This window comes from Eulemur rufifrons, chromosome 8, assembly GCF_041146395.1.
Source record: "Eulemur rufifrons isolate Redbay chromosome 8, OSU_ERuf_1, whole genome shotgun sequence".
Classification (NCBI taxonomy): domain Eukaryota; kingdom Metazoa; phylum Chordata; class Mammalia; order Primates; family Lemuridae; genus Eulemur; species Eulemur rufifrons.
Window position 1 is genome coordinate 89,699,914 of NC_090990.1, and position 26,928 is coordinate 89,726,841.

Genomic DNA, 26,928 nt, shown 5'->3' on the forward strand with positions numbered 1-26,928 from the left:
ATCAAAGGAAATCAGTTCTATTAAAATATACTTAGCAAAATATTTTTAAAGTTGTTATATAGCAATATATGTACTTCTTTATTAACATATTAAAATCTAGAGGTGGGTATAATAACTACCGTAAATTTGAAGTATTGAGTATAATGATATTTTTGAAATATCTGTACCAATTGTAATGTGGTATGAAAATATCTGTAATTTTTATTGGTGACATCGCATATATTGCTAATAATACACCTGTAATCTGTAGCCTACATTTATAATTTAAAGGAATGTCTTATTTCAGTTAGAGGATACTGTAAAATAAAAATTAATTTTTTTATATCCAAGTTCTTGGGCTCTTTGAATTTTATTGACAGAACCTTTGGGGGGATCAAGAAGCCTTTTGTTAAAGGTTTCTTCAAATATCTGGGGTCATTGACTGTCAGCTCATAGAGTGAGATTCTAAAAAGCTGATCATGAGCTCTAAGTGATGAAATTGAGCTTGACAGCTCATAGTCTTCACTATTTGTCATGCAATGCTCAACTTCCATTGTCTGTGGATCTTTTTGCTTGGGATTTAAATCTCTTCATAGAAGAATCCACCAATTTTCTGCCTGTGGAATGTAAGTTTACCTATGTTCTATAGACAAGTAATTTTAATCTCTTATATTCTAATCAAATTTGCTTTTGTGATTTAATTGAATAGGTATCATATTAGATATGTTCCTATTAAATAAAGTGTTTCTGAAAGAACATCAAGTGTCTTTAATGTTTCAAAACCTGTAATACAACAAGAAAACTGGGCTATTTCTTGAATTTATATTTAATTTTCACCTTAATTTTCTAGGAGCTTTCAAGTTGTGGATGGAATAAAAAAGAAAAGTATAGTTCTGCACCAAATGCAGTTGCCTTCACAAGAAGATTTAATCATGTGAGTTTATAAAATTTTCGTACTTCATTTCTGAAATTCCGTTCCTTACCCAATATATAACAAGAAATAGTATAATTTTTCACATCAATTCCAAAATATTTTCGGACAGTATTTCTCCAAATATTGTCTCTCTGCATGATCTCTGGGTTTTTTTTCTCTGTAATGCCTATCGAAAATTTGTTGGAACTTGACATTGTTTCCTATTTGTCTCTTAACCTTTCTTATTTTCTTTCTCTTTGTGCTCCATTCTGAGTGATTTCCTTGGATCTATATTTTAGTTTACTGATTCTCTTCAGATACGTTTTATCTGTTTCAAATCTGTGTGATTTTACGCTAGTGTCATGTTCTTATTTTTAAAATTTATTAATTTTCAACTTTTTGTTTATAGTTTGTGTTATTATCCGAAGTCCTTGGGGTACTACTTGTCCATTTCTTTCTGCTGATCCCTAGTTACATGGTTTGTTTTCTTATGAGTTCTCTATGATCACGCCATAGTCTGGGCAACAGAGTGAGACCCTGTCTTTAAAAAAAAAAAAAAAAAACCAAAACACTATATGATTTTCAAAGTTTGAAAAATATGTGCCTAAATGTAAAATTTGAGTCACAGAGTATAAGCACGTTAAACTATTACAAGACAGTGTCTTACTTTTTTTTCCAAAGTGGTCACCGCTTTGGCGATGACAGCTTGCATTTCCATCAGCAGAGTTAGAAGAGTTTTAATTACTGCATATGCTTATGAGCACTTGCTGTCATCAAACTTTGCAATCTAATTGTATAAAATGACTCAGCTTTTGCCTTCATTTGATCAATATTTATTAAACTCCTACCGTGTCCTGGGCAGTGTTCTAGATGATTGGGATATATCAGTGAAGAAGAAAAACAAAGATCTTACCTTTGTGGATCTTTCATTTTAGTTATTCTTTTTTGTTGACAAATGGCGAATTGTTTATATTTACAGTATACAATGCGATTTTTGACATATGTATACATAGTAGAATGATCAAATCAGGCTAACTAACATCTATCATTTTACATACTTATATTTTTTGTGATTAGAATGTTTAAAATCCACTCTTAACAATTTTAAATTATATTATACATCATTATCAATTATAGTCACCATTCTGTACAGTAGATCTCCAGAATCTTCTTAGTTTTAATTTCACTTTTTTTTATTTTTAGAAGTTCTGCTATTTCCCAATCTCCCTAGCCATTTTTTTATCCTCCTAGTTCTTACTTGCTTTAAACTACTTATTGTAAAATAAAACACAAATACAGAAAACAAAACAAATGTATGATTTACTAAATTATTGTCAGGTGAATATCTGTGTAATCACTACCCAGGTTGAAAAACAAAAATTTGCCAACTATCCTAGAAGTCCCCTCCATGTATCTCATCCCAATCATACTCTTCTTCCTTCACAAGTAACCACTGTCCTGACTTACACAGTACTCACTCCTTGTATTTTCTTTTTATAGTTTTATCACCTAACTTTGAATCCCTAACACTGCAGTTCAGTTGCCAATTTTTAAAATTTGGTGAAGACTTCTAAATCTGCAATATCCCCCTTTATTCCTTTTCTTTCTTTACCATTTGTCTATTGAGGAACCCAGGCAATTTGACCTATGTAGTCTCCTACAGCCTAGATGGCATTCACTGCAGTATAACATGTTCTGTGTTTTCTGCGATTTAGCTGCAGGTTCCAAGAGTTCCATCAGGGTCAGTCCCTTTGGCAAGAATATAGGTTGATTTGTATTTTTCAACAGGAGGCACATAATATCTGGTTGTCTCTTTGGTGATGACAGCAGTTATATGTAGATTCATTGAGATTGTAAAAATGTGAATTCTCATTTCATTATTTCTTCTCTATTAGTTCAAATGCTTTTATGAAGAGATATTTTCTTTTATCTGGCATTTGTTTACCCATAGGTCCATTCTTATAGGAAAGGAAGGTTAAGGAAGGAAATGGAATTCTTTCCCTTTATTTTTCAGTTTTGAAGATAATGAATTGGTGTTCTGCCATCCTCTCATGGTGACCAAATAATTTTTTTAATATGATTATAAATTCATAGATTTAAACATACAGGATGAGTTTCAATCCATTGTAATTATTATCCCTATTGAAACTCATACTGTCATATTGTCCCATTTTTGGCCAGTGGGAATCTCTTGAGATTGATTTTCATGTCTTTTGTAATGACTCTAGTAGTCTTTCATAGTTTCCTTGCCAGTATGCCAAGATGTTGCCTGTTGATTTTGTATGTTTCTGGCCCCTTGCCCCCTAGCCCCAACGTTCCTTTAAGAAGCCCTGGTTTCTTACAGTGGGAAATGGATCTGGATGCTAGGGATGCTCATTGATATTTGGGTGACCATGATTTCTAATAGCTGGGATATCTGTATATCACACATACGGAGCGATTTAAAGATGAAATATCTCATAAATTCATATTGATACTTCAGGTTCAGGAACTCAGATTTAGGACTAGAGTTTTTACTTCAACTTTTCTATATTACATCTGTATGTTTTTTCTTCCACACCCAGAATCTTGGTTTTTAAGGTTTTACTCATGTGCTTTATCCTATATAACAAACAACAGTCTCAGAATAACAATACTCTCACCACCACCCCACAATATTATTGTGGAAAACACATATCAGGTGTGTGTTTTGCATATGTTCTCTCTATTCTCCCCTTCCTGTTTTTTCATAATTGTACTATATATTGTCTCAGTACATAGGTATCATAAAACCCTCATTTTAGTCTTAGTTCTGTGAAAAAGTTTTTATTGGGCACTCAACTACCATCCTTATGTTTGTGTTTCTGTAGTCATTTTGGTTATGTGAAACATAGTAAGGACTCATTGGAACAATAATTCCAGAGTTCTTACCTGTTGCCAAGTTTGCCTATGTTTATAGGTAAAATTCACTTTTACTGGATAAAAAAATCCTTGCTCATATTTTCTTTCCTTGATTAATCTTTGATATGTTGCGCTTTTTTTTTTTCTGGCATAAAATGTTGCTTTTGAAAAGTCTGATGATAATTAAATTTTCTTTTCTTTAAAAAATCATTTTCTCTTTTTGTTTGGATGGCCAAAAGATTTTTTCTTACAAGTCCAGTGATTTTATTAAACTATGTCTTGGTGTTAATTATTCTGGGTCATTATTCTCCAGTGTGGTTGGCTTTAACGGGGACTGTCAGTTGGGGTGCACCTATACTTAGCCTGTCCAGCATGGTGGTTTCAGGGTGGCTGGACTTTTTACCTGTTACCTAGGGCTTCCAGATAGAATGTTCCAGCAATCAAGGCAGAGGCTGCATAGTCTTTTATGATGCCATCCTGCAACATCAATTTCACTAATACTGTGTTCATCAAAGTGATAGGCCTGCCCAGATTCCATGAGAGGTGACATACACCCCAGCTTTTGATGAGAGGAGTGACAAAGAATTTGTGTTTTAAAATCACCATGGTATTTGTCTTGGCCATGTGTGGTGGCACTCACCTGTAGTCCCAGCTACTCAGAGAGCTGATGCAGGAGAATCGCGCATCATAGTGAGACCCAGCCTCTAGAAAAATAAATAAATAAAAATCACCATAGTATTTGTCTTAAAATTTATCTGTTATTAAATTTAATTAAGTCAGTGATCATGCAGTTTATATTTGAATTAATAGTTGGTATTTGCTAAGATTATTGTTAAAATATCTACAGTGTAACTTTTGGTATTTTTTAGAAGTAAACCTTAATAGATTTTGAGAGAATTATTGCCACCAGGAGCCCAAATATAATAACAAGTATTGAGATGACTTTGTAAAATACATATGCTTTATATTTACATGTACACATATAAAATATATGTAAAATATATGGAGAGACAGTTATTCATGGATGAAAATTACTAGTAAAATCTGAAATATTTCTCATTAAAAAACATGAGGAAATACGACACAGTGACATTATCTTTTGCACTAAGATTTGGAACCACATCCTGTTTTTAGATTTGTGTAACTTTGAGCCAACTTACAGTGCTTTGACTTTATTTTCATAGTAAATGCATTATGATGTATTATGTATACATTATATCATATTATAAGCAAACAGTTTTCACCAGAGTAGAGCATTTTAATGTTACAGATTTAATCTACTTTCTGATAAACAAGTTTTAATGTTTTTTAAAGAAATCAAGAAGATGGTTTGATTGAGTTTGAAAGCATTACAAAATTTTTAAAATACCATCTTAATTTTAGAATGCTAACTTAAAGGTATATTTTCTTCTTTATGATATTTTGTTTTATTTATATCAAGAAAACCATACTTGGAATCTTTACACTTAATGATTCTGCTCAATGTAGATAAATGGCAATGAAGGATTACATAATCACAGAAAAACATGCTATAAGTAGCATCTTTTACAATATTTGATTTTAGAGCTTACTTAATTCTACCAAAATGGTCTAACGTGTAGCAAAAAAAAAACGTTTCTATTTGTATACTGCTCATGTTGCATCACCTGGTCTGTACTGCATCCTCTTAGAAAAAATTTATGTTAATGTTTACAAATTAAAACTCATAATGATGTTTATTTTAAATTTTTATTTACAGGTAAGCTTTTGGGTTGTTAGAGAGATTCTTCATGCTCAAACATTAAAAATTAGAGCAGAAGTTTTGAGCCACTATATTAAAACTGCTAAGGTAAGAAAAACTTTATTTTTGAGTTCAACCATTCATATATGTTTGTAAGTGAATATTTGCCTGTGTTACTTTATTTACTGTTTATTGGTACTACAAAAATAAGGCCTGTTAATTAATATAAGTCAATCTTAAAATTGGATGCCCGTTTTCTCTGCCTTTTTCCTTTATTCTTCCTGTTTTTTTCCCTTTTTTATATATCCTTCCTCCCTCTCCGTGAGTAGCTGAATTACATGATCTGTTTCATTGGATTAAGTAGACAGAGGTCAGATTATGGTAAAGTGTGATATTTATAAAATATTGGAATATTCTGCAAGTGATGGAAGAAAGCCATATAGGATTAAGAAAGAGACTACGTATCAGTTTTTTGCTTCTGAAATAGATCACTCTTCCAGCCATGTGGAGAATAAGACTTCGTTTTTAAAAGAATAGTATATGTGATGTTAACACATATGTTAACTGAGCAGTTATTGTGTGGTGTAGATAATTAATGCAGCAAGAGAAAGGAAGTATGGATTTCAAAGATAGAATTTAGAGAGGAGGATAGAATGAGACGTTCTATAAGAGGATACCAAGATTTTAGAAAAACTTGTAACAATTCCAAATTTATGTTGTAGGGTTAAAAGGGGAGTGAGACCCTCCCTCCCCATCATAAAGGGCCAAGGACTATACCCCTATAACAAAAGATAGGTTAACCAGAGGAAAGCATAACAGATTTATTACATGCAAAGATGTGCATAAGAGTCATACAAAATATAAACTCAAAGGAGAACCAGATGGTTGACACTTAAATATCCTCTTCGTTGGAGAGAAGGGAGATTTGACGGGTGGGGGAGTTGGAGTACATGATTTTCAGGGGAAATGAGTGAAGCTACAGAACAGTGGTCTGGGACCAAGTTTCTCTGGCCTCTGAGGGAGGCGGCTCTCAGGTTATAGGAGCTTGAAGGGAGGAAACCTTGTCAAGCAAAGGCTGTCCTGTTGTGCAGAAGAAGATGCCTCAGGTAATCTCAGAGCTGCCCTCAGAAAGAATAGATGGTAGCCTGTGGTTGAGTTAATCTTTCCTAGATCCTGACCAGGGAGGGAGCTTCAGAGAAAGCCAATTTACCAATGTAGATTCTGGCCCTGTGAATAGCCATCTCAAAATATGTCAAAGAAGTATATTTTGGGGTGAAATATTTTTAGTTTCCTTTAATAACTTCATTAAGAAGTATGGTAATTATAGCCACATTCATTCTTCATTATTATTGTAATGAACATATAACTTATTTCACCTGTGAATGAAAGAAAGTAGACTAAAATGAGGATACCATGTTTATAATTACTGTAAGCCATAACTCTTCCATATTTTCCTTGAGCACATGGGAGCAATTGTATTCTAACAAATTCTGTGGCACTAGGTGGCAGAGCTAGCCTTCTATAAATTTTACATTTTGTAAAAGTGTCATAAAATTTTTAGAAATATTCTTTGTGATATGTTAGGTAAATATTAGTTTTTAGCTAATAGAAATTAATGAATTTTCTCTATAGATTCTGAATTTCCATTATTGTTTCTATATTTTTGTTAGTTTTTTAATTTACTTGTATGTTTCACCTAAAATCACCAAAATTTGCTCTTCAAACCTACCACTATCCTTCTCATCAAGCAATCATTTAATTCCAGTTCAGACTACTTAGACTTTTAGTTATTTTTGACAGCACTTGCCTTCATCCTAAGCCCTAAATTCATAATTATTTTTTTCTCATCACTGACTCTTTAATCCCTCTATTTTGAATTTCTGTCTTCTGTATTCAGTTTGTCATAAAACTGACAGGTCTGTCTCTTCCTTTAGTATAGGGTATATCCGTCAGTGTTCTCCAGAGAGACAGAACCATAGCATTCTGTATAAACATGTATAGGTTTAAGTATAAAATGTATAAATAGATTTAAGAAATTGGCTCATGTGATTGTAGAGACTGGCAAATCTGAAATGTGTAGGGCAGGCCAACAGGCTAGAAACTCAGGCAGGAATTTAGGGGGTAGTCTTGAGACAAAATGTCTACTTTTTCAGCTTTCACTGTTAAGGCCTTTCAACGGATTGAATGAGAGCCACTCGTATTATCAAGTGTATTCTCTTTTACTTGAAGTCAAGTGATGGTAGATGTTAACCACATTTACAAAATATCTTCATGACAGTATCCAGGTAATATTTGATTAAATAACTGGTACTATGGTCTAGCCACGTTGTTGCATAAAAATTACCATCACATAGATACAAAAGAATATTTGTAAAAATACTTAAGGTATCTAAAGAGCGATAAGGTGAATACCCATGTACTCACTGCCCAACTTTGAATATCCATATGCCTCTTCATGTGCAGTCTCCTTCCCTTCTACTGCAAAGGGAACCACTGGCCTGAATTTTTGTTTGCTTTTTTTTTATAGTTTTACTCTCCATATATGTTCCTGAATAATATGTTTTTGTAAATATATGCTTTGGGATATTGTTTAAATTGAATTATTCTACATTTACTTTTATAACTTTTTTTTTTTTTTTTTTTTGCTCAGCAATGTTACCTAATGGTTTTGGGAGTACCTCTGTTGTAGAGAATCCTGTTGTTTGCATATACTACAAATTATTCAATATACTCTAGTTTGGATCGTTTCCAGATTTTTGATATCATAAACACTGTTGCTATAAGCATTCTCATATGAGTCTCTTGGTGCTTATGTCAGTGCTGAAGCCCTAGAAATATAGAGTTCATATTTAGCAGTAAAATTGCTGAATCATAGGGTATATTCATCTCTTTAGCTTTGTTTTCCCAGCTAGTTATACTAATATATGCCATCACTAGCAATGCATGAAGGTTCCCGTTCCACATCCTTGTCACCACTTGATATTGTCAGAATTTTTCATTGTTGCCAATTCTGGTAGGTGTGAAATATATTTCATTTTAGTTTTGATTGCCTTTCATTGAATCTGATAGGAATGAACATTTTTCTATGTTGGCCATTTAGGTTTTCGCTCCTGAAAGGTTTGTTCAAGATCTTTCAGCAATTTTCTATTTTGATATTGTTCTTTTATTGATTTTTATAAGATTTCTTTATATAACTCTGGATGCCAGTTCTTACATGCTTTGCATACATCCTCCTATTTGTGGCTTGTCTTACTACTTTTTTCATGTTATCTCTTGATATAGATATTCTTAATTTTAGCAGTCAAATTTATTCATCTTCAATTTCTATCTTAGTCTGTTTGGGCTACTATAACAAAAATACTATACACTGTATGGCTGATAAACAAAAAGCATTTATTTCTCGTGGTTTTGGAGAAATATGAAGATCAAGTTGAACATCAAGGCGCCAGCAGAGACAGTGTCTTTTTAGGGCCCATTCCTCATAGATGACACCTTCTTTTTGTGTCCTCACGTGGTGCAAGGGGCAAGGCAGCTCTCTGCAGCCTCTTCCATAAGGACACTAATCCAAATCATGAGGGTGGAGCTAAAGGCTCTACCTCTTACTATTCTCACACTGGGGGCTAGGTCTCATCATAAGAATTTGAGGGGGATACAAACATTCAGACCATAGCAGTTAGGTAATTTTTATTGTGTAATTTAACAATATCTCATTTAAGAAATCTTGCTCTAACGTCTGAGAGTGTCAGAGATATTCCCTTATATTATTCTTTAAATGTTTTATAGCTTTGATTTGGGTACTTGAGTATTTAATCCACCTGGAATAAATTTTTATATGTAATATGAGCTATGGATTCTGTTTCATATTTTTCCATATGAAAAATTATTCTGGTATCATTTTTTAAAAATCTTTCCTTTTTTTTTTTTTTTTCGAGACAAAGTCTCGCTCTGTTGCCCAGGCTAGAGTGCCGTGGCGTCAGCCTAGCTCACAGCAACCTCAAACTCCTGGGCTCAAGCGATCCTTCTGCCTCAGCCTCCCGAGTAGCTGGGACTAGAGGCATGTGCCACCATGTCTGGCTGATTTTTCTCTCTATATATTTTTTAGCTGTCCATATAATTTCTTTCTGTTTTTAGTAGAGATGGGGTCTCGCTCTTGCTCAGGCTGGTCTCGAACTCCTGAGCTCAAACCATCCGCCCACCTCGGTCTCCCAGAGTGCTAGGATTACAGGCGTGAGCCACCGCGCCCAGCCTCAAAATCTTTCCTTTTTAAGGCTTCCTTTATCTTATTTTCTCTGGAAGCATCTTTATGTCACCTTTGTTCTTGAAAAATGCTATTCTAGACTGATAGATATTTTTTTTCTTAGCCACAGATACTGTTCCATAGTACTCAAGCTTCCATTGGTGCTATTAAGAACTCAGCTATTCATTTAATTTTGCTTTTAAAATCTTTTGCCTTTGTTATTCTACACTTTCAGTATAACACATCTCCCATCCAAGTACTAACCAGGCCTAGTATAACACATCTAACTTTGGATTTTTTTTATATTTACTCTGCCTGGGATTCCTTTAGCTTCCTGCCCCTAGGAATTAATGTCTTTCAGTAATTCGAGAAAATTCTCTGCTGTTCTCTCTCAAATATTGTTTCTAGTCCATTATTTTTTATCACCTCCTTCTGCCAACTCTGACTAGATAAATATCAGTCTTTCTTGCTCTTTCATGTCTTCTCACCTTGGTTTCACCCCCCCTCCCCCCGTCTTTAGCATCTGTGTTACATTCTGGATAATTTCTTCATATTTAATCTTCTGGGGTTTTTTTGAGACAGGGTCTTGCTCTGTTGCCTGGGCTAGAGTGTCGTGGCATCAGCCTAGCTTACAGCAACCTCAAACTCCTGGGCTACAGGCACGTGCCACCACACCCAGCTAATTTTTTCTATTTTTAATAGAGACGGCGTCTTGCTTTTTCTCAGGGTGATCTCAAACTCCTGAGCTCAAGCTATCTTCCCGCCTCGGCCTCCCACAGTGCTAGGATTACAGGCGTGAGCCACCTCGCCCTGCCTAATCTTAATTTTTTTTGAGGCCAGTTTTTAAAATTGTTGCTCTCTACTTGTAAATTCTTATCTCCTTGTGTGTGTGTGGTTTTTTTTTTTTTTTTTTTTTGAGTTCATATTTCTATAAACTTTATGGGAATTCTTTGGATTACGGTGCTATATTAGATAACAGTCTCCAGAAAAATAGAAACAATGTGACATATAGGTGTGTATGGGTGTATTTTTAACATTTTAAGGAATTAGTACATGTAATTGCGGGAGCTGGCAAGTCTGAAATCTGTAGGACTGGCCAGCAGGCTGGGAATTCTGGCAGTTGATGTTGCAGTTTTGAGTTTGAAGGCAGCCTTGAGACAGAATTTCCAGAATTCTGTATTATTTTGCTAAGCCTGCCTTAAAAAGTACAATAGACTGGGGCTTAAACAACATAACTTTATTGTCTCAAAGTCCTGAAGGCTAGAAGTCCAAAGTCAAGTGTTGACAGGGTTGGTTCCTTCTGAGAGCTGTGACAAAAAGATCTGTTCCAGGCCTCTTTCCTTGTTTTGTAGATGAGTGTCTTCATGTTCACATGGCATTTTCCCTGTATCCTCACATCCTCTTTCCTGTAAGCATATCTTTGTGTGATTCAAATTTCCCCTTTCTTAAGGGCACTAGTCACATTGGATTAGTGCCAACCTTTATGACCTCACTTTGACAGATGGATACCTTCAGAGTGGGTTTGGTTCCATTTCTGTCCAGTACCTCAGGGTGATGCCAGCCTGACAATACATTAATCTCTGTTCAATTCTGCTCTCTTTTTCTGGTAGCTTTTGTGATTATTTAAAGTGCTCATATTATAATGTGTACATTTTAAGGGAGTATATCTTGATAAAGTATAATTTATTTGTATATCCTTCTAGCCACTATCCAGATCAAGATGCAGTGTATTCCCATCAGTTCACAACATTCCTTCAAGCACTTTCCCAAATAACACTGCTCCCCATCCTGCCCCACCAACTCACCCCACCACCACAACCCTATAGATGAAGGCTATTCTTGAAATTTATATAAATGGGATCAGGTAGAATGTGCTCTCTTATGGCTGGCTTCTTTTGCTCACCATCGTATTTTTGAGAGTCATCCATGTTGCATGTTATCAATAGTCCATTCTTTTCTTACCAACTAGATTTCTAATGTATTCCACAACTTATCGTTTTCTTATTAATGGACATTTGAGTTGTTTTTATTTTTGGCTTTTATGAATAAAGCTGTTAGGAACATTTTTGTGGAATATGCATTCATTTTTCTTGCTTTATGCCCTGTGTATACTTTCATTCTATAAATAAGAAGATTATATTTGTATTTGTCTTCCTGTCTGTCTGTCTCACTAGACTGAAGCTTCCTGATAAGTTTTTTTCATTTTTTTATATACAGAGTCAAATATGGTGCCTGGTCTATAGTAAATGCTAAACATATGTTTACTGAATATATAGTTTCCCAATTAGATTATATAACCTTCTTGTGTGAAGGTTTATGTTCTGTTTTATGTTTTTGTTTTTGTTTTTTTTTCCTTTGGGTTTTCAATTAAATGACCCATCCACAGTACTTTTTGTACCTGAGGCTTACCTGGTAGTAGGGTTAGGACAGTCCTAAAATGACTGATTTTTAGACAGTCATTTTAGACTGTCTAAACCTTTGGGATGTAAGCATCAGATAGTATGGAAAAATCCAGGAAATTAGCAATAAATGTCAAGTAGACCTCTTGGCAAATTGCCGGAACTTAGTGTTAGATAGGAGTTTTCTGCATGCAAACTGTAAAAACAATGTCCCAGCATGAATGAGGAACAAAGGATCTGGGAATTTGGGCAGAAAAAGGCAGGAAATTGAGGAGGACTGTGGAAAGCAGGTTTGAATCCTAGCCCTGGCATAATGAGAGTACTGGGTAAGAAACCAGATTAGGATCCTGGGTATAGATTTTCTTGAAACTTGGAACATAAAGCAGAGGCTTAGTAATATTTCAGTATAAGGAAGGAAACTGCTTACTAGGAACCAGGGTGCATGATCATACCAGGTAACCTTGACACTGAGCCATAATTTTGGTTTTTTAAATATATTACCCAAATAGAGGTAGATTTATTCTCAGAGAATGGGGACAATGCCAGGGTAGAACATGAAGTTCTATTGTGGCCCTAAAGCAACTTATTGTAAGCATAGTGAGTTCTCTAAAGACAGATCTCTGGCCAGGCATGGTGGCTCATGCCTATAATCCTAGCACTTCAGGAGGCTGAGGTGGGAGGAGTGCTTGAGGCCAGGAATTTGAGACCAGCCCGGGCAACATAGCAAAAAAGAAGAAAATTAGCAAGGTGTGGTGGTGTGTACCTATGGTCCCAGCTATTCTGGAGGCTGAGGCTGGAGGATCACTTGAGTCCAGAATTTGAAGTTGCAGTAAGCTATGATTATGTCACTGCGCTCCAACCTGGGTGATACAGAAAGACCCTATCTCTTAAAGAAACAAAAATAAAAAGTGAAAGACAGATCTCAACAATGAGAGTAATAAACACTGAAACACTACCAGTTACCTAGATTGTACTTGTTAATCTATATTTTTCCTATATTCATGTTGTTTATTTTTCATCCCTCTCCCCCATTTTCTTAAATCTTCAGAAACTATATGAGCTGAATAACCTTCATGCACTTATGGCAGTGGTTTCTGGCTTACAGAGTGCCCCAATTTTCAGGTTGACTAAAACATGGGCGGTGAGTAATCTTCCTTAGTTAATGAAAGGTTATACTTCCTGTGGGAAGTAAAGAAGTATTAGTTTCTTTTGTAGTTCTTAGTAAGATTAATATTATGATCATAGATAAGGAGTTTTAAATTCCTTTGTATTTTGTTCTTTGAAACATACATTTTCTCTCCTTAAGCATTGCATCAGGTTTGTAAGATAATTTTTGGGTAGATTACATTTTGGTGCTTGGTTTCTGCTCTTTTAGAGAATCATTTTTGTCTACAAAATGATAAGTAAGCATCTTTGACAACATAGTATTTCCATCAGCTGATGGGGAAGTATGAATGCAAAAAATTGCATTTAATCATGTAAAGATTATGCTTTTGGAAAGTTTGAGGCGTTCTAAATTCTAAGTTTCAAAAAACAAATTTTTTTATTCCTTGGGAGTAACAGAAAATCTGATAGTTAACATGGAATTATTTGATGTTGCTGCACAGTCTCCTATTGTTATGTTAATCATATTTCGTTCTATTACTTTGACAAGGTCAGAGTATGAATTTTGACCTTTACAAATCTATGTATTTTCAGTATTGAAGTGACATGATACTGGACTCAATCTTTCCAGATATTTTTATTTTAGATTTTATATAAGTAAAACTTTACATTCAATTACATTTATTTATATTCAATGCTATTCTTTAATGTTAAAGAGCAATGATTTTGTTTAGAGTCTGTTACATTTTGTACAAAGGATTATTATGTTTTTAAGGTCCTGCCCTAAAAACATGACTGACTTTTTAAAACTACTTTTTTCATTACTAAAATATAACTTTGTTTTTAATTAACCAAGTGCTGCTTTTGCTTCTCATAGCATCTGAAGAGACAGATGTTTCTGATGAAAACCATTATAGCTTTCTATATTGGGAAAACATTAATGTGGAAAAGCTTGTGATCCTTTTTATGTTTCATTTGTATTATAGAAACACCTGGGCGAAGGGTTTTCTTACTTTAAAAATTCTTTTTAATAATGATTGCTTTATTCTCTTTTTTTAAAATTTGAATTTAGTAGAAGAATGGAAATGATTATAAATATACAATTATGAATTCCATCTTTAAAGTTTTAGTGAAAAGAATTATACTCTGACTTACACTGTGGTTTAGAGATGAAATACATTTCCCTCAAGTTAATTTTTGTTTTGCTTGAAGATATTTTCGTTGTTTCCCTCATGTATTTGCATGGAAAAGAACAACTTTTATTTGGTAACAGCTCTGTTATTTATTTCAATAAAACTTTTGGTGTTTGTATTAAATTTTATAATATTCCACACTGTGCCAGGCCCTAATTGCTTGACTTACAGTAGTGTACAATCTAGACAAAGTCCCATTCTAATACAGCTAACATTCTCCTGGGGAAAAAGAAATTGTAAATAAATAAATGATATATTATAAGTGGTAAATTATAAGTAGTAAATGCTCTGAAGACAAACAGAGTAAAATGTGGTAGAAAGGAAAGCAGGCAGTACTGTGTTATATAATGTCGTAAGAGAATCTCTGGTAAGTGACAATTCGAAAGAGGCTTGGAGGAATTGAGGGAACCATTTATGTGGCTATCAGGGAGATGGGAATTCCAAGTAGAGATAATAGCACGTACATAGGCCCAGATATGTAGAAAGAACAGCAGGGTGGTCGGTGTTGACAGAGTGGAATACGCTAGGAAGGTAGTGGGTGGTAGGAGATGAATTCAAAGAGATGGCAGGGAATCAGATAATGGCGATGCTGTTTACTCACACTCAGGTATAGAGGAGCATGTAGAATGGGGTTATATTTTAAACATAATATGTTTGAATTGGCTGGTAAACATCCATGTGAACTGTAAGGTCAGAGTCAGATAAATAAGTTTAAGGGAGTGGTTGGGGTAGAGAAATATTTTTGTGATCATGAGCATAAATTATTTAAAGTGAGATGGGTTCACCTAAGGAGTGAGCACAGATGAAAAGCCCTGGGACCCTCCAAGATTTAGAGATTGGAAAAATAGGAGGAATCAACAAAGGAAATGACAGGTAGGGCAAAATTTTTCAGTCAGGTAAAGAAAGTGTTCAGGAAAGATTGATGGCATTTGTCAGATGATACTAATAAGTTGAGTAAGGTGCAAACTTTGAGATGACCTGGCAATTGGAGAGGACTGGTGACCTTGGCAAGGGAGATTTCAGTACAGTGGTGGGTGAAAAACTGGACTTGACAAAATGATGGTGAAGAAGTGGGACACAGCAAGTATAGAGAATGCTTTCGAGGGATTTTACTCTAATGGGCTGCAGCGGGGTGCTGCAGATAAATCTGACAGTAGCTGGAGGGGAATATGAGACCAAAGATTTGTGGTGTTTTGTTGTTTTTGGAGATGGCATCCATGACAGTATGTGTCATGCTGGTGGCAGTGATCTAGTAGAATGGGAAAAATGGTAAGAGATTGAGGGGTTACACCAGTGATGTCTTCTATTAGATGAAAGGGAATTAGATCTGGGACTCTAGTGTAGCAGGAACAATTTATCCATTTAACAAGAGGGAAGGGAATGCATTTGGATACAGATGCATGTTAAGTTGGTAGATTACGTGGTGGGATTCTGTGGAAGTTCTGATTGCTTTGAGAGTGATGAGGGAGAGGTGTTGGAGGTTTGAAGAAAGGAAAGGATATGTAAGTCATTTAGGAGAGTGTGAGAGGGCATTAACTAGGAAAACATAATAGGTTCGATAGGCCTTATGAAGGATCTGCTTGAGAATTTTGATCATGAATTTAAAGTAAAACCAGTCAGCAAAGTTATGTATTCAGGTGCTCAGCATAAACTTGCAGTAGTGCCAAGAACTGTTTAACCAGAGTTGGGATTTTTCTAGGCTTATTATACCAGAAGAGTCAGGGGTAGCACAAGAGATGAAATAGGGAAAACATAAGAGTTGTTTTATGGATAGATGAGAAAATTAAATCAAGTAAAAGGAAGGAGATGAACAATGAAAAAGTCATATGGTCAATGGATTAGAAGTCCCAGTGGAGTCAAATAATTACTGGATTCAGAATGAAAAAGGGAGTAGAAGCTGAGACTGGTGGAAGGATAAGATTATTGGAGGAGGAGAAGTCAAGAAACTTAGAAACCAAGGTATAGGGAGATTATCTCCATGAAGATGGCAATCACCAAGATTTATGATAAGAATAATATTGGTTCATGGGCTCTTTTTCTCCAGCTATTAAAACAGGGAGAAAGTGACTTGTAGGTCTAAAAATGACAGTAACATAAGTGTTATAATCTGGTGCTCTCTTGTCTAATATTGTAGCTGCTAGCCACATTGTACAGCTACAATAGCTGCTAGCTATTAAATTTAAGTCATTGGCCAGTGTGGTGGCTCACGTCTGTAATCCTAGCATCCTGGGAGGCTGAGGTAGGAGGATTGCTTGAGATCAGGAGTTCAAGACCAGCCTGAGCAATAGCGAAACCCTGTCTCTACTAAAAATAGAAAAAAATTAGCCGGGCAACTAAAAATAGAAAAAATTGGCTGTGCGCGGTGGCGCATGCCTGTAGTCCCAGCTACTTGGGAGGCTGAGGCAGGAGGACCACTTGAGCCCAGGAGTCTGAGGTTGCTGTAAGCTAGGCTGACACCACAGCACTCTAGCCCAGGCAACAGAGCAAGATTCTGTCTCAAAAAAAATTTTTAAGTCATTAAAATTTTTAAAAATTAAAAATTCAGTTCCATATAGCCACTTGCAAGTGCTCAGTAGTCACATGTGGCTAGTGGCTATCATTGGACAGCACAGACATAGACGATTTCCATCATCACACAAAATTCCGTTGGACAGCGATGGTCTAGTGCTTTGAACTTAATAGAAACTGGAGAATTTTAATGAAGAAGGTGGGACATTGAGTTGGAATATTGCGAAGAGCAAGGAACAAGGATTACAGCTAACCTATCTCCCGTGTTATAAGGCTTATAAGACAAGAAAGAGAATGCTTAGAGAAAAGGTTAAGGATAGGGGTTTTGCAGAAGATGGACTATGAGTTAAAGAGCATAAAGTTGGAAAGGCTTGGGGTAGGTTTTTTTTTTTTTTTTGGTGGGGTGGGGTTTGACTGATAAAGAGATTACACCAAAAAGACTACAACATACTACATAGGGGAAATATTAGGAACATTCCCTTTAACATCAAGGAAAAGGGTGCCCATTTTCACTGTTTCTATTCAACGTAGAATTGCTTTGTTGAATAGAAACAGTGAAATGTTTATAACAACCTTATTCACAATAGCCAAAAGAGAGAAACAACCCAAAAGTCTATCAGTGGATGAATGAATAGACGAAATGTGGTATATACATGCAATAAAAAATTATTCTGCCTTAAAAAGGAATGAAATTTTAACACATTATGCCAAAATGAACCTTGCAGACATCATACTAAGTGAAGTAAGCCAGACACAAAGGAATAAATATTGTATGATTACACTTACATGAGGTACCTAGAGTAGTCAAATTCGTAGGGACAGAAAGATGATTGGTGATTGCCAGAGATTGGGGGAAATGGGGATAGGGAGTTATTGTTTCATGGGTATAGAGTTTCAGTTTGAGAAAAAAAAGTTCTGGAGATGGATGGTGATGCTAATTGCACAACAATGCAAATGTAATTAATACCATTGAACTGCACACTTAAAAATAGTTAAAATGGGCCGGGCGCAGTGGCTCATGCCTGTAATCCCAGCACTCTGGGAGGCCGAGACCAGCTTGAGCAAGAGCGAGACCCCGTCTCTACTAAAAATAGAAAGAAATTAGCTGGACAACTAAAAATATATAGAAAAAAATTAGTCAGGCATGGTGGCACATGCCTGTAGTCCCAGCTACTTGGGAGGCTGAGGCAGGAGGATTGCTTGAGCCCAGGAGTTTGAGGTTGCTGTGAGCTAGGCTGATGCCACAGCCCTCTAGCCCGGGCAACAGAGTGAGACTCTGTCTCAAAAAAAATAGTTAAAATGGTCAATTTTATGTTATATATATTTCACCACAATTTTAAAAATAGAGTTTACTAAGGTGGCTGAATAGATGAACAATTTATAAAATCAGTTATACTTGAAACAATTAAAAATATCATTTAAAAGGGCACCATTTACAGTATCAGCAAAAGAAACAAAATAGCAAACAATAAATGGAATAAAATGTTTAAAACCTATATGCAGAAAATTAAAAAACTTTCAAGGAAGTCATTAAAGAACTAAATAGATGGAGCAATAGCCCATGTTCATGGATAGGAAAATTTAAAGATTTTAGTTCCCCCCAAATGTATACAGATAAAATGCAACTTCAGTCTAAATCCCAGTCTGGACAGGTAACACAATCATATGTATAAGAAACCCTAAAGATTCCACTGAAAAACTGTTAGAACTAATAAACAAATTCAGTATAACTATCCAAGATACAAAAGAAGCATACAAAAATCAGTTGCATTTCTGTATACTAACAATGAACTATCTGAAAAAGAAATTAAGGAAACAATCCCATTTTCAATAGCACCAAAAAGAATAAAATACTTAGAAGTAAATTTAACCAAGGAGGTAAAAGATCTGTATGCTGTAAACTATAAAACATTGATGAAAGAAATTGAAGAAGACATAAATAATAGAAAGATATCCAGTGTTTATGGATTGGAAGAATTCATATTGTTAAATGTCCATACTGCCCAAGCAATTCACAGGTTAAGTGCTCTCCCTATCAAAATTCCACTGACATTTTTCACAGGAATAGAAAAAAATTCACATGGAACCACAATAAACTAAGAATAGCCAAAGCAATCTTGAGCAAGAACACTATTTGATTTTAAAATGTACTACAAAGCTATAGTAATCAAAGCAGTATGATACTAGCATGAAAGAGACATGTAGACCAAGGGAACAAAGTAAAGAGCCCAGACATAAATACATGCATTTATAGTCAATTGATCTTCAACAAAGGTGCCAAGAACCCACAATGGGGAAAGGATAGTCTCTTTACTAAGTGGTGCGAGGAAAACTGGATATTCACACATAAAAGAAAGAAATTGGACCTTTATCTCTCACCATATACAAAAATGAACTCAAAATAGATTACGTTCTTAAACACAAAATGTGAAAGTGTAAAATGATTAGAAGAAAACATAGGAAACATAGGGGAAAAGGTACTTGACACTGGTTTAGACAGTGATTTTTTTTGGATATGATCCCAAAAGTGCAGGCAACAGAAACAAAAATAGACAATGGGATTGTATCAAACTAAAAAGCCTCTACATAGCAAAGGAAGCAATCAACAGAGTGAAGAGACAATCTATGGAATGGGAGATGATATTTGCAAGCTGTGTATCTGATAAGGGGTTAGTATCCAAAATACAGTCAAACATCGCTTAACCAACCAGGATACATTTTGAGAAATGCTTCATTAGATGATTTTGTTTTGCAAACATCATAGAGTATACTTACACAAACCTAGGTAGTATGGCCTGCTACACACCTAGGCTATGTGGTATAGCCTATTGCTCCTAGGCTACAGACTTTTACAGCATATTACTATACTGAATACTGTAGGCAGTTGTAACACAATGGTAACTATCTGCACATCTAAATATAGAAAAGGAACGTAAAAAATATGGAATGTTTATTGCAGCACAGTTCACAATCGCAGAGATGTGGAATCAACCCAAGTGCCCATCACTTCATGAGTGGATTAATAAAATGTGGTATATGTACACCATGGAGTACTACTCAGCCATAAAAACGTGAATTAATACCTTTTGCAGTAATCTGGGTGGAACTGGAGACCGTCCTCCTAAGTGAATTATCGCAAGAATGGAAAAACAAACACCACATGTGCTCACTATTTAATTGGAACTAACCAGTCGACACTAGTGTTCACAGATGGAAGTACAACTCAATGGAAATCATGCAGGTGGGAGGGGGGAGAAGAGGATGGACGAAATCGTACCTAATGGGTACAATGTATGCTATCTGGGTGATGGGTGCACACTTATAACTTTGACTCAAGTAGTACAAAAGCAATCCACGTAACCAAAACATTTGTACCCCTGTAATATTCTGAAATTAAAAAAAAATGGTATATTCTTATGGGACCACTGTTGTATATGCAATCTGTTGTTGACTGACACGTCATTATGCAGCATGTGACTGTATATGGAACTCAGACAATGCAATAGTAAGAAAACAACCCAATTAAAAAGTGTCTGAATAGACATTTCTTAAGAGAAATACTAATGAGCAACAGATATATGAAAAGGTACTCAACATCACTAATCCTCGGAGCAATGCAAATCAAAACCACAACGAGACATCATTTCTCACCTTTTAGAATGGCTACTAATCAAAAAGATAAAAGATAACAAGTGTTGGCAATGATGTAGTTAGAAAAGGAAACTCTTGTACAGTGTTGGTGGGAATGTAAATTGGTACAGCCATTATGGAAAATAGTATGGAGGTTCCTCAAAAAATTAAAAATAGAATTACCATATGATCCAGCACTCTCACTACCAGGTGTTTACCCAAAATTAAAAGCAGTATGTCAAAGCGGGATCTGCACTCCCGTGTTCTTTGCAGCAGCATTTGCAATAGCCAAGATATACAACCTAAGTGACTATCAGTGGATTAATGGATAGAAGAAATATAGTGTAAATACACAATGGAATACTATTTTACCTTAAAGAAGGAAATCCTGACATTTGCAACAATATGGATGAACTTGGAGATCATTATGCTAAGTGAAATAAGCCAGATGCAGAAAGGCAAACACTGTGTGATCTCACTTATATGTGAAATCTGAACAGATTGAACTCATAGAAGCAGAAGGTAGAAGGATGGTTGCTGAGGGGCAGAGGAAATGGGGAGATGTTGGTCAGTGGGTGCACAGTTTCAGCTATATAGAAAGAATAAATTCTGAAGATCTGATGTGCAGCATGGTGACTGTAGTTAATAATATACTATATTGTATACTTGAAATTTGCTATGAGTAGATCTTAAATGTTCTTACCTTACACACACAAACGGTAACTGTGAGGTGATGGATATGTTAATTAGCTTGGTAATCATTTCACAATATATACTTATATCAAAACATCACGTTGTACACCTTACAATTTAAATTTGCAAGTTATACTTTAATAATGCTGAGGAAAAGGGATTGATTATAAAATTTATATGGAAATGCAAAGGTTCAGGAATAGTGAAGATGATCCTGAAGAGGAAAATGGGGTTTGGGGACATGGGCACCTGCCCTAACAAATGTCAAGATACATTGTATTATTTGGGCAACATAGGATTTGTGCAGGTTTAGATATATCTGCCAGTGAATCAATGAAGAACCCAGCAATAGATCCTTGTGTTTATAGAACTTCGATATGTGACAGTAATGGCATTGTAAATTAGTGAAGAAATGAGGGACCACTTATTAATTGGAACTGGAAAATTAGTTACTAGTTTGGAGAAAAAATGAAATCAAGCCCCTACACACCATTTACAGAAATCATTGTCAGATGATTAAAGACTTAATGAAAGACTTAAATGCAAAAGGAAAAACTTAAAAGATTTTTAGAAGGAAATAGGTGAATATCTCTCTGGTTTGGCATGAATAGATTTCTGGCTTAGGAAAAATAAGGATTTTTTTAGGTAAGATTCAAAACGTTTCAGCAATGAAAGAAAAGATGGGTGAGTTTTTGCCACGTTAAAGTAAGAATTTCTGTTCATCAAAAGATATCTTAAAATTGACACAATCGGGGAAGATATGTGCAACAACTGTAACTGATCAAGACTTTATGTCCATAATATATAAAGAACTCTTACAAATGAACATTGTAAAGATATTTCATAGAAGGGAAAAAAATACACATGGAAACAGTGAAAATGAATGAACTAATAGCTAATCACAGCTTCACAGATGAAACCTTAATGTCAAAATATTGGGTAAACAAATATTGCCAAAGACTATAAGCAGTGTGATACTCTTTAGTTAAAAATGAAGTAAAATTTGAGGGAATGATAACCGGAAAATTCAGGATAGTGGCTACTGCTTATTTCTTAACGATAGTTGGGGCAATTGGATACGGAGCACATAGGTAGATATGTGTTATTGGTATGTAATTCTCATGCAGGAATGTGATGCATGTGTATTTGTTATAAAATTTAAAGATAAATCAGTTTAACAAAGTCATAGCAAGGACTAATGATAATTGAGTGCCATGAGCAAAGGATTATAATTTGTATGCAAGGTCAAAAATAAAGTGTTTATTTATGTGAATGCACACATTTGTATGTGTGGTATGGGGGTACACATCAAAGTGATGAGGGGCTATCTGGGAACTTGCATTTCCTAGGTGACTGACATGAGTAGGCATGCAACCGGATTTTCTCCAAAACAGATTGTGGTGGTAAGGTGGGATCAGAGATATGGCCAGGAACAACTGGAATTCTGTGGGTTTCCTTCTGCATGAATACCAGTTAAAGTGTGAAGAGCTTTGTCCCCAGTTGTCATGCTCTTGGCCAGAAGAAGAGTGAGGGTGCCAAGAGCATGTGGAGTTAGAACACTGTGAAGTATTTTGTCCACTCCGCCTCTCTTTTGGAGGGCAGAATATATTGAAGTGACATTATAGAGATAACATTATAAACATCAGAAAAAGATTTGAAAAGGTAGAAAAGAAAACAAGACTCATAGTTTAATATCGATTTTCTGAGCTGTCACTAGGGAAATACCTATATTAACATCTAATTAGTTCTGTATATCCATATGCTTCCTCTAAATATTCTTCTAAGAAACAAGTCTCCTACCACACCCCAGATTGAATTCTATTGATCTGATTATTGGTTTATTACGAAAATTGTAAAACAATGTTATTTTTACACATACTGGTCCATATAGTTCAGTTCTTAACCACAGTTTTGTGTTCCAGATGTGGCAAGATCAGTTATGAGTCCCAAGTAATTTGTTTCTCCTGATATTGTACCAAAGTTTTTGAATGATTGACTTAGGAAAAAAGAATAGTTTTTTTGTTATGCCTATAGTGTCACGTAACTGTATTTTACGTATCCAAATGCTTTGTTTTGGGGGAGAGAAAGGAGTGGTTAGACTTACAGGTAGCCAGCAGGCATTTCCATCTAATCTTGAGAATGCTAATCAAGTGCCTTGAAGTGGGGTAGGAGAAGATTATAAGACCAGTTTTAGGCCATGGAATATCCATCTAAATTCTAAAACAGTAAAGCAAAGGACTCCTTGACATTGTATTTTAAAGAGGGAAGGATAGTGTTCAGGCATTTTTCTGGCAGAGATTATTATCTAAAGATAATCTGCATCTTTGAGCCTATGAAAAATAGGTCCTAACTGTATTACTTGATACTAGGAAGAGTAGTGAATTAGGTGTCAAAACACTCCTTATCTACAAGCTTCCCTGTAACAAGAAAAAAAGGGAAGACAAAAAAGAAAGAAAATACTCCTTATCTCCAAAACCAGACAATGGGACCCTGAATAACAGGGATGCACATCTTTGCAAACAAGTGGATGATTGAGAGTATTAGTATATTCTGCTACTTGCTAACCCTGTGATCGCCTTTGAATCTCAGCCTCTTCATCTTTAATGAGTAAAGAAGATAACTACAAAAGACTCAAACTTTTGTGTTAACCTCATAGGAGAATTAGATGAGAATGGTACCGGTGGAATTGTTTTGTATGCTATAAAATAACACCAATATTTTAATATGAAAGAATGTGAAATTTTATTACATACTAATGAAATAGTAACTTCATAAGTTTAAAGAAAAATACTTTTTTAGAGTCTTTGGAATGATTCACAAATATATTAATATTTGCTGAGTCTTTGAGCACATACCATTGTGGGTGGCTGACCTGGCTTTTTCTAGCTTAAAGATGACATGTTGATTATCTCCTTTTTTTTGAGACAGAGTCTCACTTTGTTGCCCGGGCTAGAGTGCCATGGCATCAGCTTAGCTCACAGCAACCTCAAACTCCTGGGCTCAAGTAATCCTCCTGCCTCAGCCTCCCGAGTAGCTGGGACTACATGCACCACCATGCCCGGCTAATTTTTTTTTTTTCCTATATATATTTTTAGCTGTCCATATAATTTCTTTCTATTTTTAGTAGAGACGAGGTCTTGCTCTTGCTCAGGCTAGTCTCGACTCTTGACCTCGAGCCATCCTCCCACCTCAGCTTCCCAGAGTGCTAGGATTACAGGCATGAACCACTGCACCCAGCCTGATTATCTCCATTGATCTCAAAGGGCACTCACTACAAATTACTCTACAAGACTTTTATAACATTGTCTTTTAGTTATGCTGTATGTGATATATAGCACTGATCGAAGAACGGAAAATGTCTTATCAGAGTCTGAAAATGTAAGGAATTGCAGGTTTTACAGTTATTAGGACTAGCCATAACTAGATTTTTCAAGAAAAAGTGTTACTTGGCCGGGCGCAGTGGCTCACGCCTGTAATCCTAGCACTCTGGGAGGCCGAGGCGGGTGGATCGCTCAAGGTCAGGAGTTCGAGACCAGCCTGAGCAAGAGCGAGACCCCGTCTCTACTAAAAATAGAAAGACATTATATGGACAACTAAAAATCTATACAGAAAAAATTAGCCGGGCATAGTGGCGCATGCCTGTAGTCCCAGCTACTCGGGAGGCTGAGGCAGTAGGATCGCTTAAGCCCAGGAGTTTGAGGTTGCTGTGAGCTAAGCTGACGCCACGGCACTCACTCTAGCCTGGGCAACAAAGTGAGACTCTGTCTCAAAAAAAAAAAAAAAAAAAGTGTTACTTAAATCGCAAAATTGGGTATTTATTTATCTCTTAATGATTATGCAAGAATGTTTGTCTTTGAGGAGGCAGGGGATAGTCAATTAAAATATTTGGGCTTTTGAGCTGAATAGGAATATTAATTATTTTAAATTAGGAAAGTAAATAAAAGTTGCTTAATCATTTAAAATGGTAAAGAGAAATAATGTATTATAATTTATTACTTAGTTAATAATTTTATGTACATATAAAATATTATATTTTAAAAATAATTTGGTTATTGTAACAGACATGTTCTATGTTTTATTTACATGCTACCAAAATATAATTAAAGAAGATACAACTTAGAAATTAAAATCCAAATTCACAGTAAATACAACTTCAGTTTACATCTTTGATACTATAAAATGGGATTTGTAAATAACCTAGGCTTTTCTGTTTGTTTTTTAGTTACTAAGTCGAAAAGACAAAACTACCTTTGAAAAATTAGAATATGTAATGAGTAAAGAAGATAACTACAAAAGACTCAGAGACTATATAAGTAGTTTAAAGATGACACCTTGCATTCCCTATTTAGGTGAGTTTTGCCACTGTGTGTTGTTCCTAGTTGTTGCTCTTCTTTAATCAGTAATTTATATGAAATTCAAGGTATTTTTAAAGTGAACTTATCCCTTAAATTACTGCAAGATTGCTAAGCTGAAAAAAATTGACTAAAGGAAGTTGTTATGTTATTACCTGAAATGTATTTTCGTATTAAATTAGCCGTTTGTCCTCAAGGTTTTTCATAGACTATTATGTTTTTTTTGAGATGGACCATACAGTAAAACAGAATGTTTTAGCTTTTTAGTAATGTTTTTAAAGAACGAAACAGTAGTTTGTAATGAAGTTTAACATGTTAACTAAAGAAATTAATTAAAGTTCTTATATAGTAGTCAGCAGATGTTTTAGTGTAAATTCTGAAGAGTAATCTCATTGCAATATTGGTATTGTTTACCTGGGTGAGATGAGTTGATTAGCTGTGGAAATTTAGCTTGGTGTTGAGACAGTTCTGTATTTTACATATCATTTGACTAAGAATTTATCTCTTACCTATAAGATTATTTTCAGCAAAATATGACTAATGCTTTATTATGTGTTGGAATGAAAAGAAGTCCTGAATTGTCTTTTTTAATTTGTATGTAAATTAAATGTACAGAAATCACTCTATCTGATATATACCTAGCGTACATTAAGATAAATTAGTTTGATCTTAAGTAAAGAGTAGTCAAATTATAAACATTTGTTTGTTTCTAATATCCCTTTTTCCCCCCCACACACCCCCAGTGTCTACTCTTTCATGTAACTACTCAAGCCAGATTTAATGATAGCTATTTCTGAGAGTACTTGAAAAGTCTGCTATTTCTTTAGGAGACTTCAAAGTATCACCTTCAAAGGTGTTTTTATAGTACCAGTGACTAGAAGACAAAATAGGGACAAAGAGGTGGTTGAAACACACCTATTCAGCTGTTATTGAGCATCAACCTTAGTTTCCCAGAGAAGAGTTGAACTCTTTAGAATATTGTGGGACATGTCAGGATTTTAGTGGGAATGGGGACATGTTGTGCACCTTATGTTTGTTTTTTTGTTGTTTGTTTGTTTTTTTGAGACAGAGTCTCGCTCTGTGGCCCAAGTGAGTGCCATGGTGTCAGCCTAGCTCACAGCAACCTCAAACTCCTGGGCTCAAGCAATCCTCCTGCCTCAGCCTCCCGAGTAGCTGGGAGTATAGGCATGCGCCATCATGCCCGGCTAATTTTTTTCTACATATATTTTTAGTTGTCCAGCTAATTTCTTTTTATTTTTTTTAGTAGAGATGGGGTCTCGCTCTTGCTCAGGCTGATCTCGAACTCCTGACCTCGAGCGA

At 35.3% G+C, this 26,928-nt stretch overlaps 1 protein-coding gene across 1 annotated transcript in view; it reads left to right on the forward strand.

The window, feature by feature from the left end:
- Positions 1-26,928, forward strand: part of RALGPS2 (Ral GEF with PH domain and SH3 binding motif 2) — a 158,237-nt gene that overhangs the window by 53,307 nt on the left and 78,002 nt on the right. Inside the window, exons 5-8 of the mRNA XM_069478396.1 lie at positions 830-913; positions 5,511-5,600; positions 13,177-13,269; positions 25,479-25,605. Coding sequence (XP_069334497.1) covers positions 830-913; positions 5,511-5,600; positions 13,177-13,269; positions 25,479-25,605 — 394 coding nt within the window. The remainder of the gene's footprint in view (positions 1-829; positions 914-5,510; positions 5,601-13,176; positions 13,270-25,478; positions 25,606-26,928) is intronic.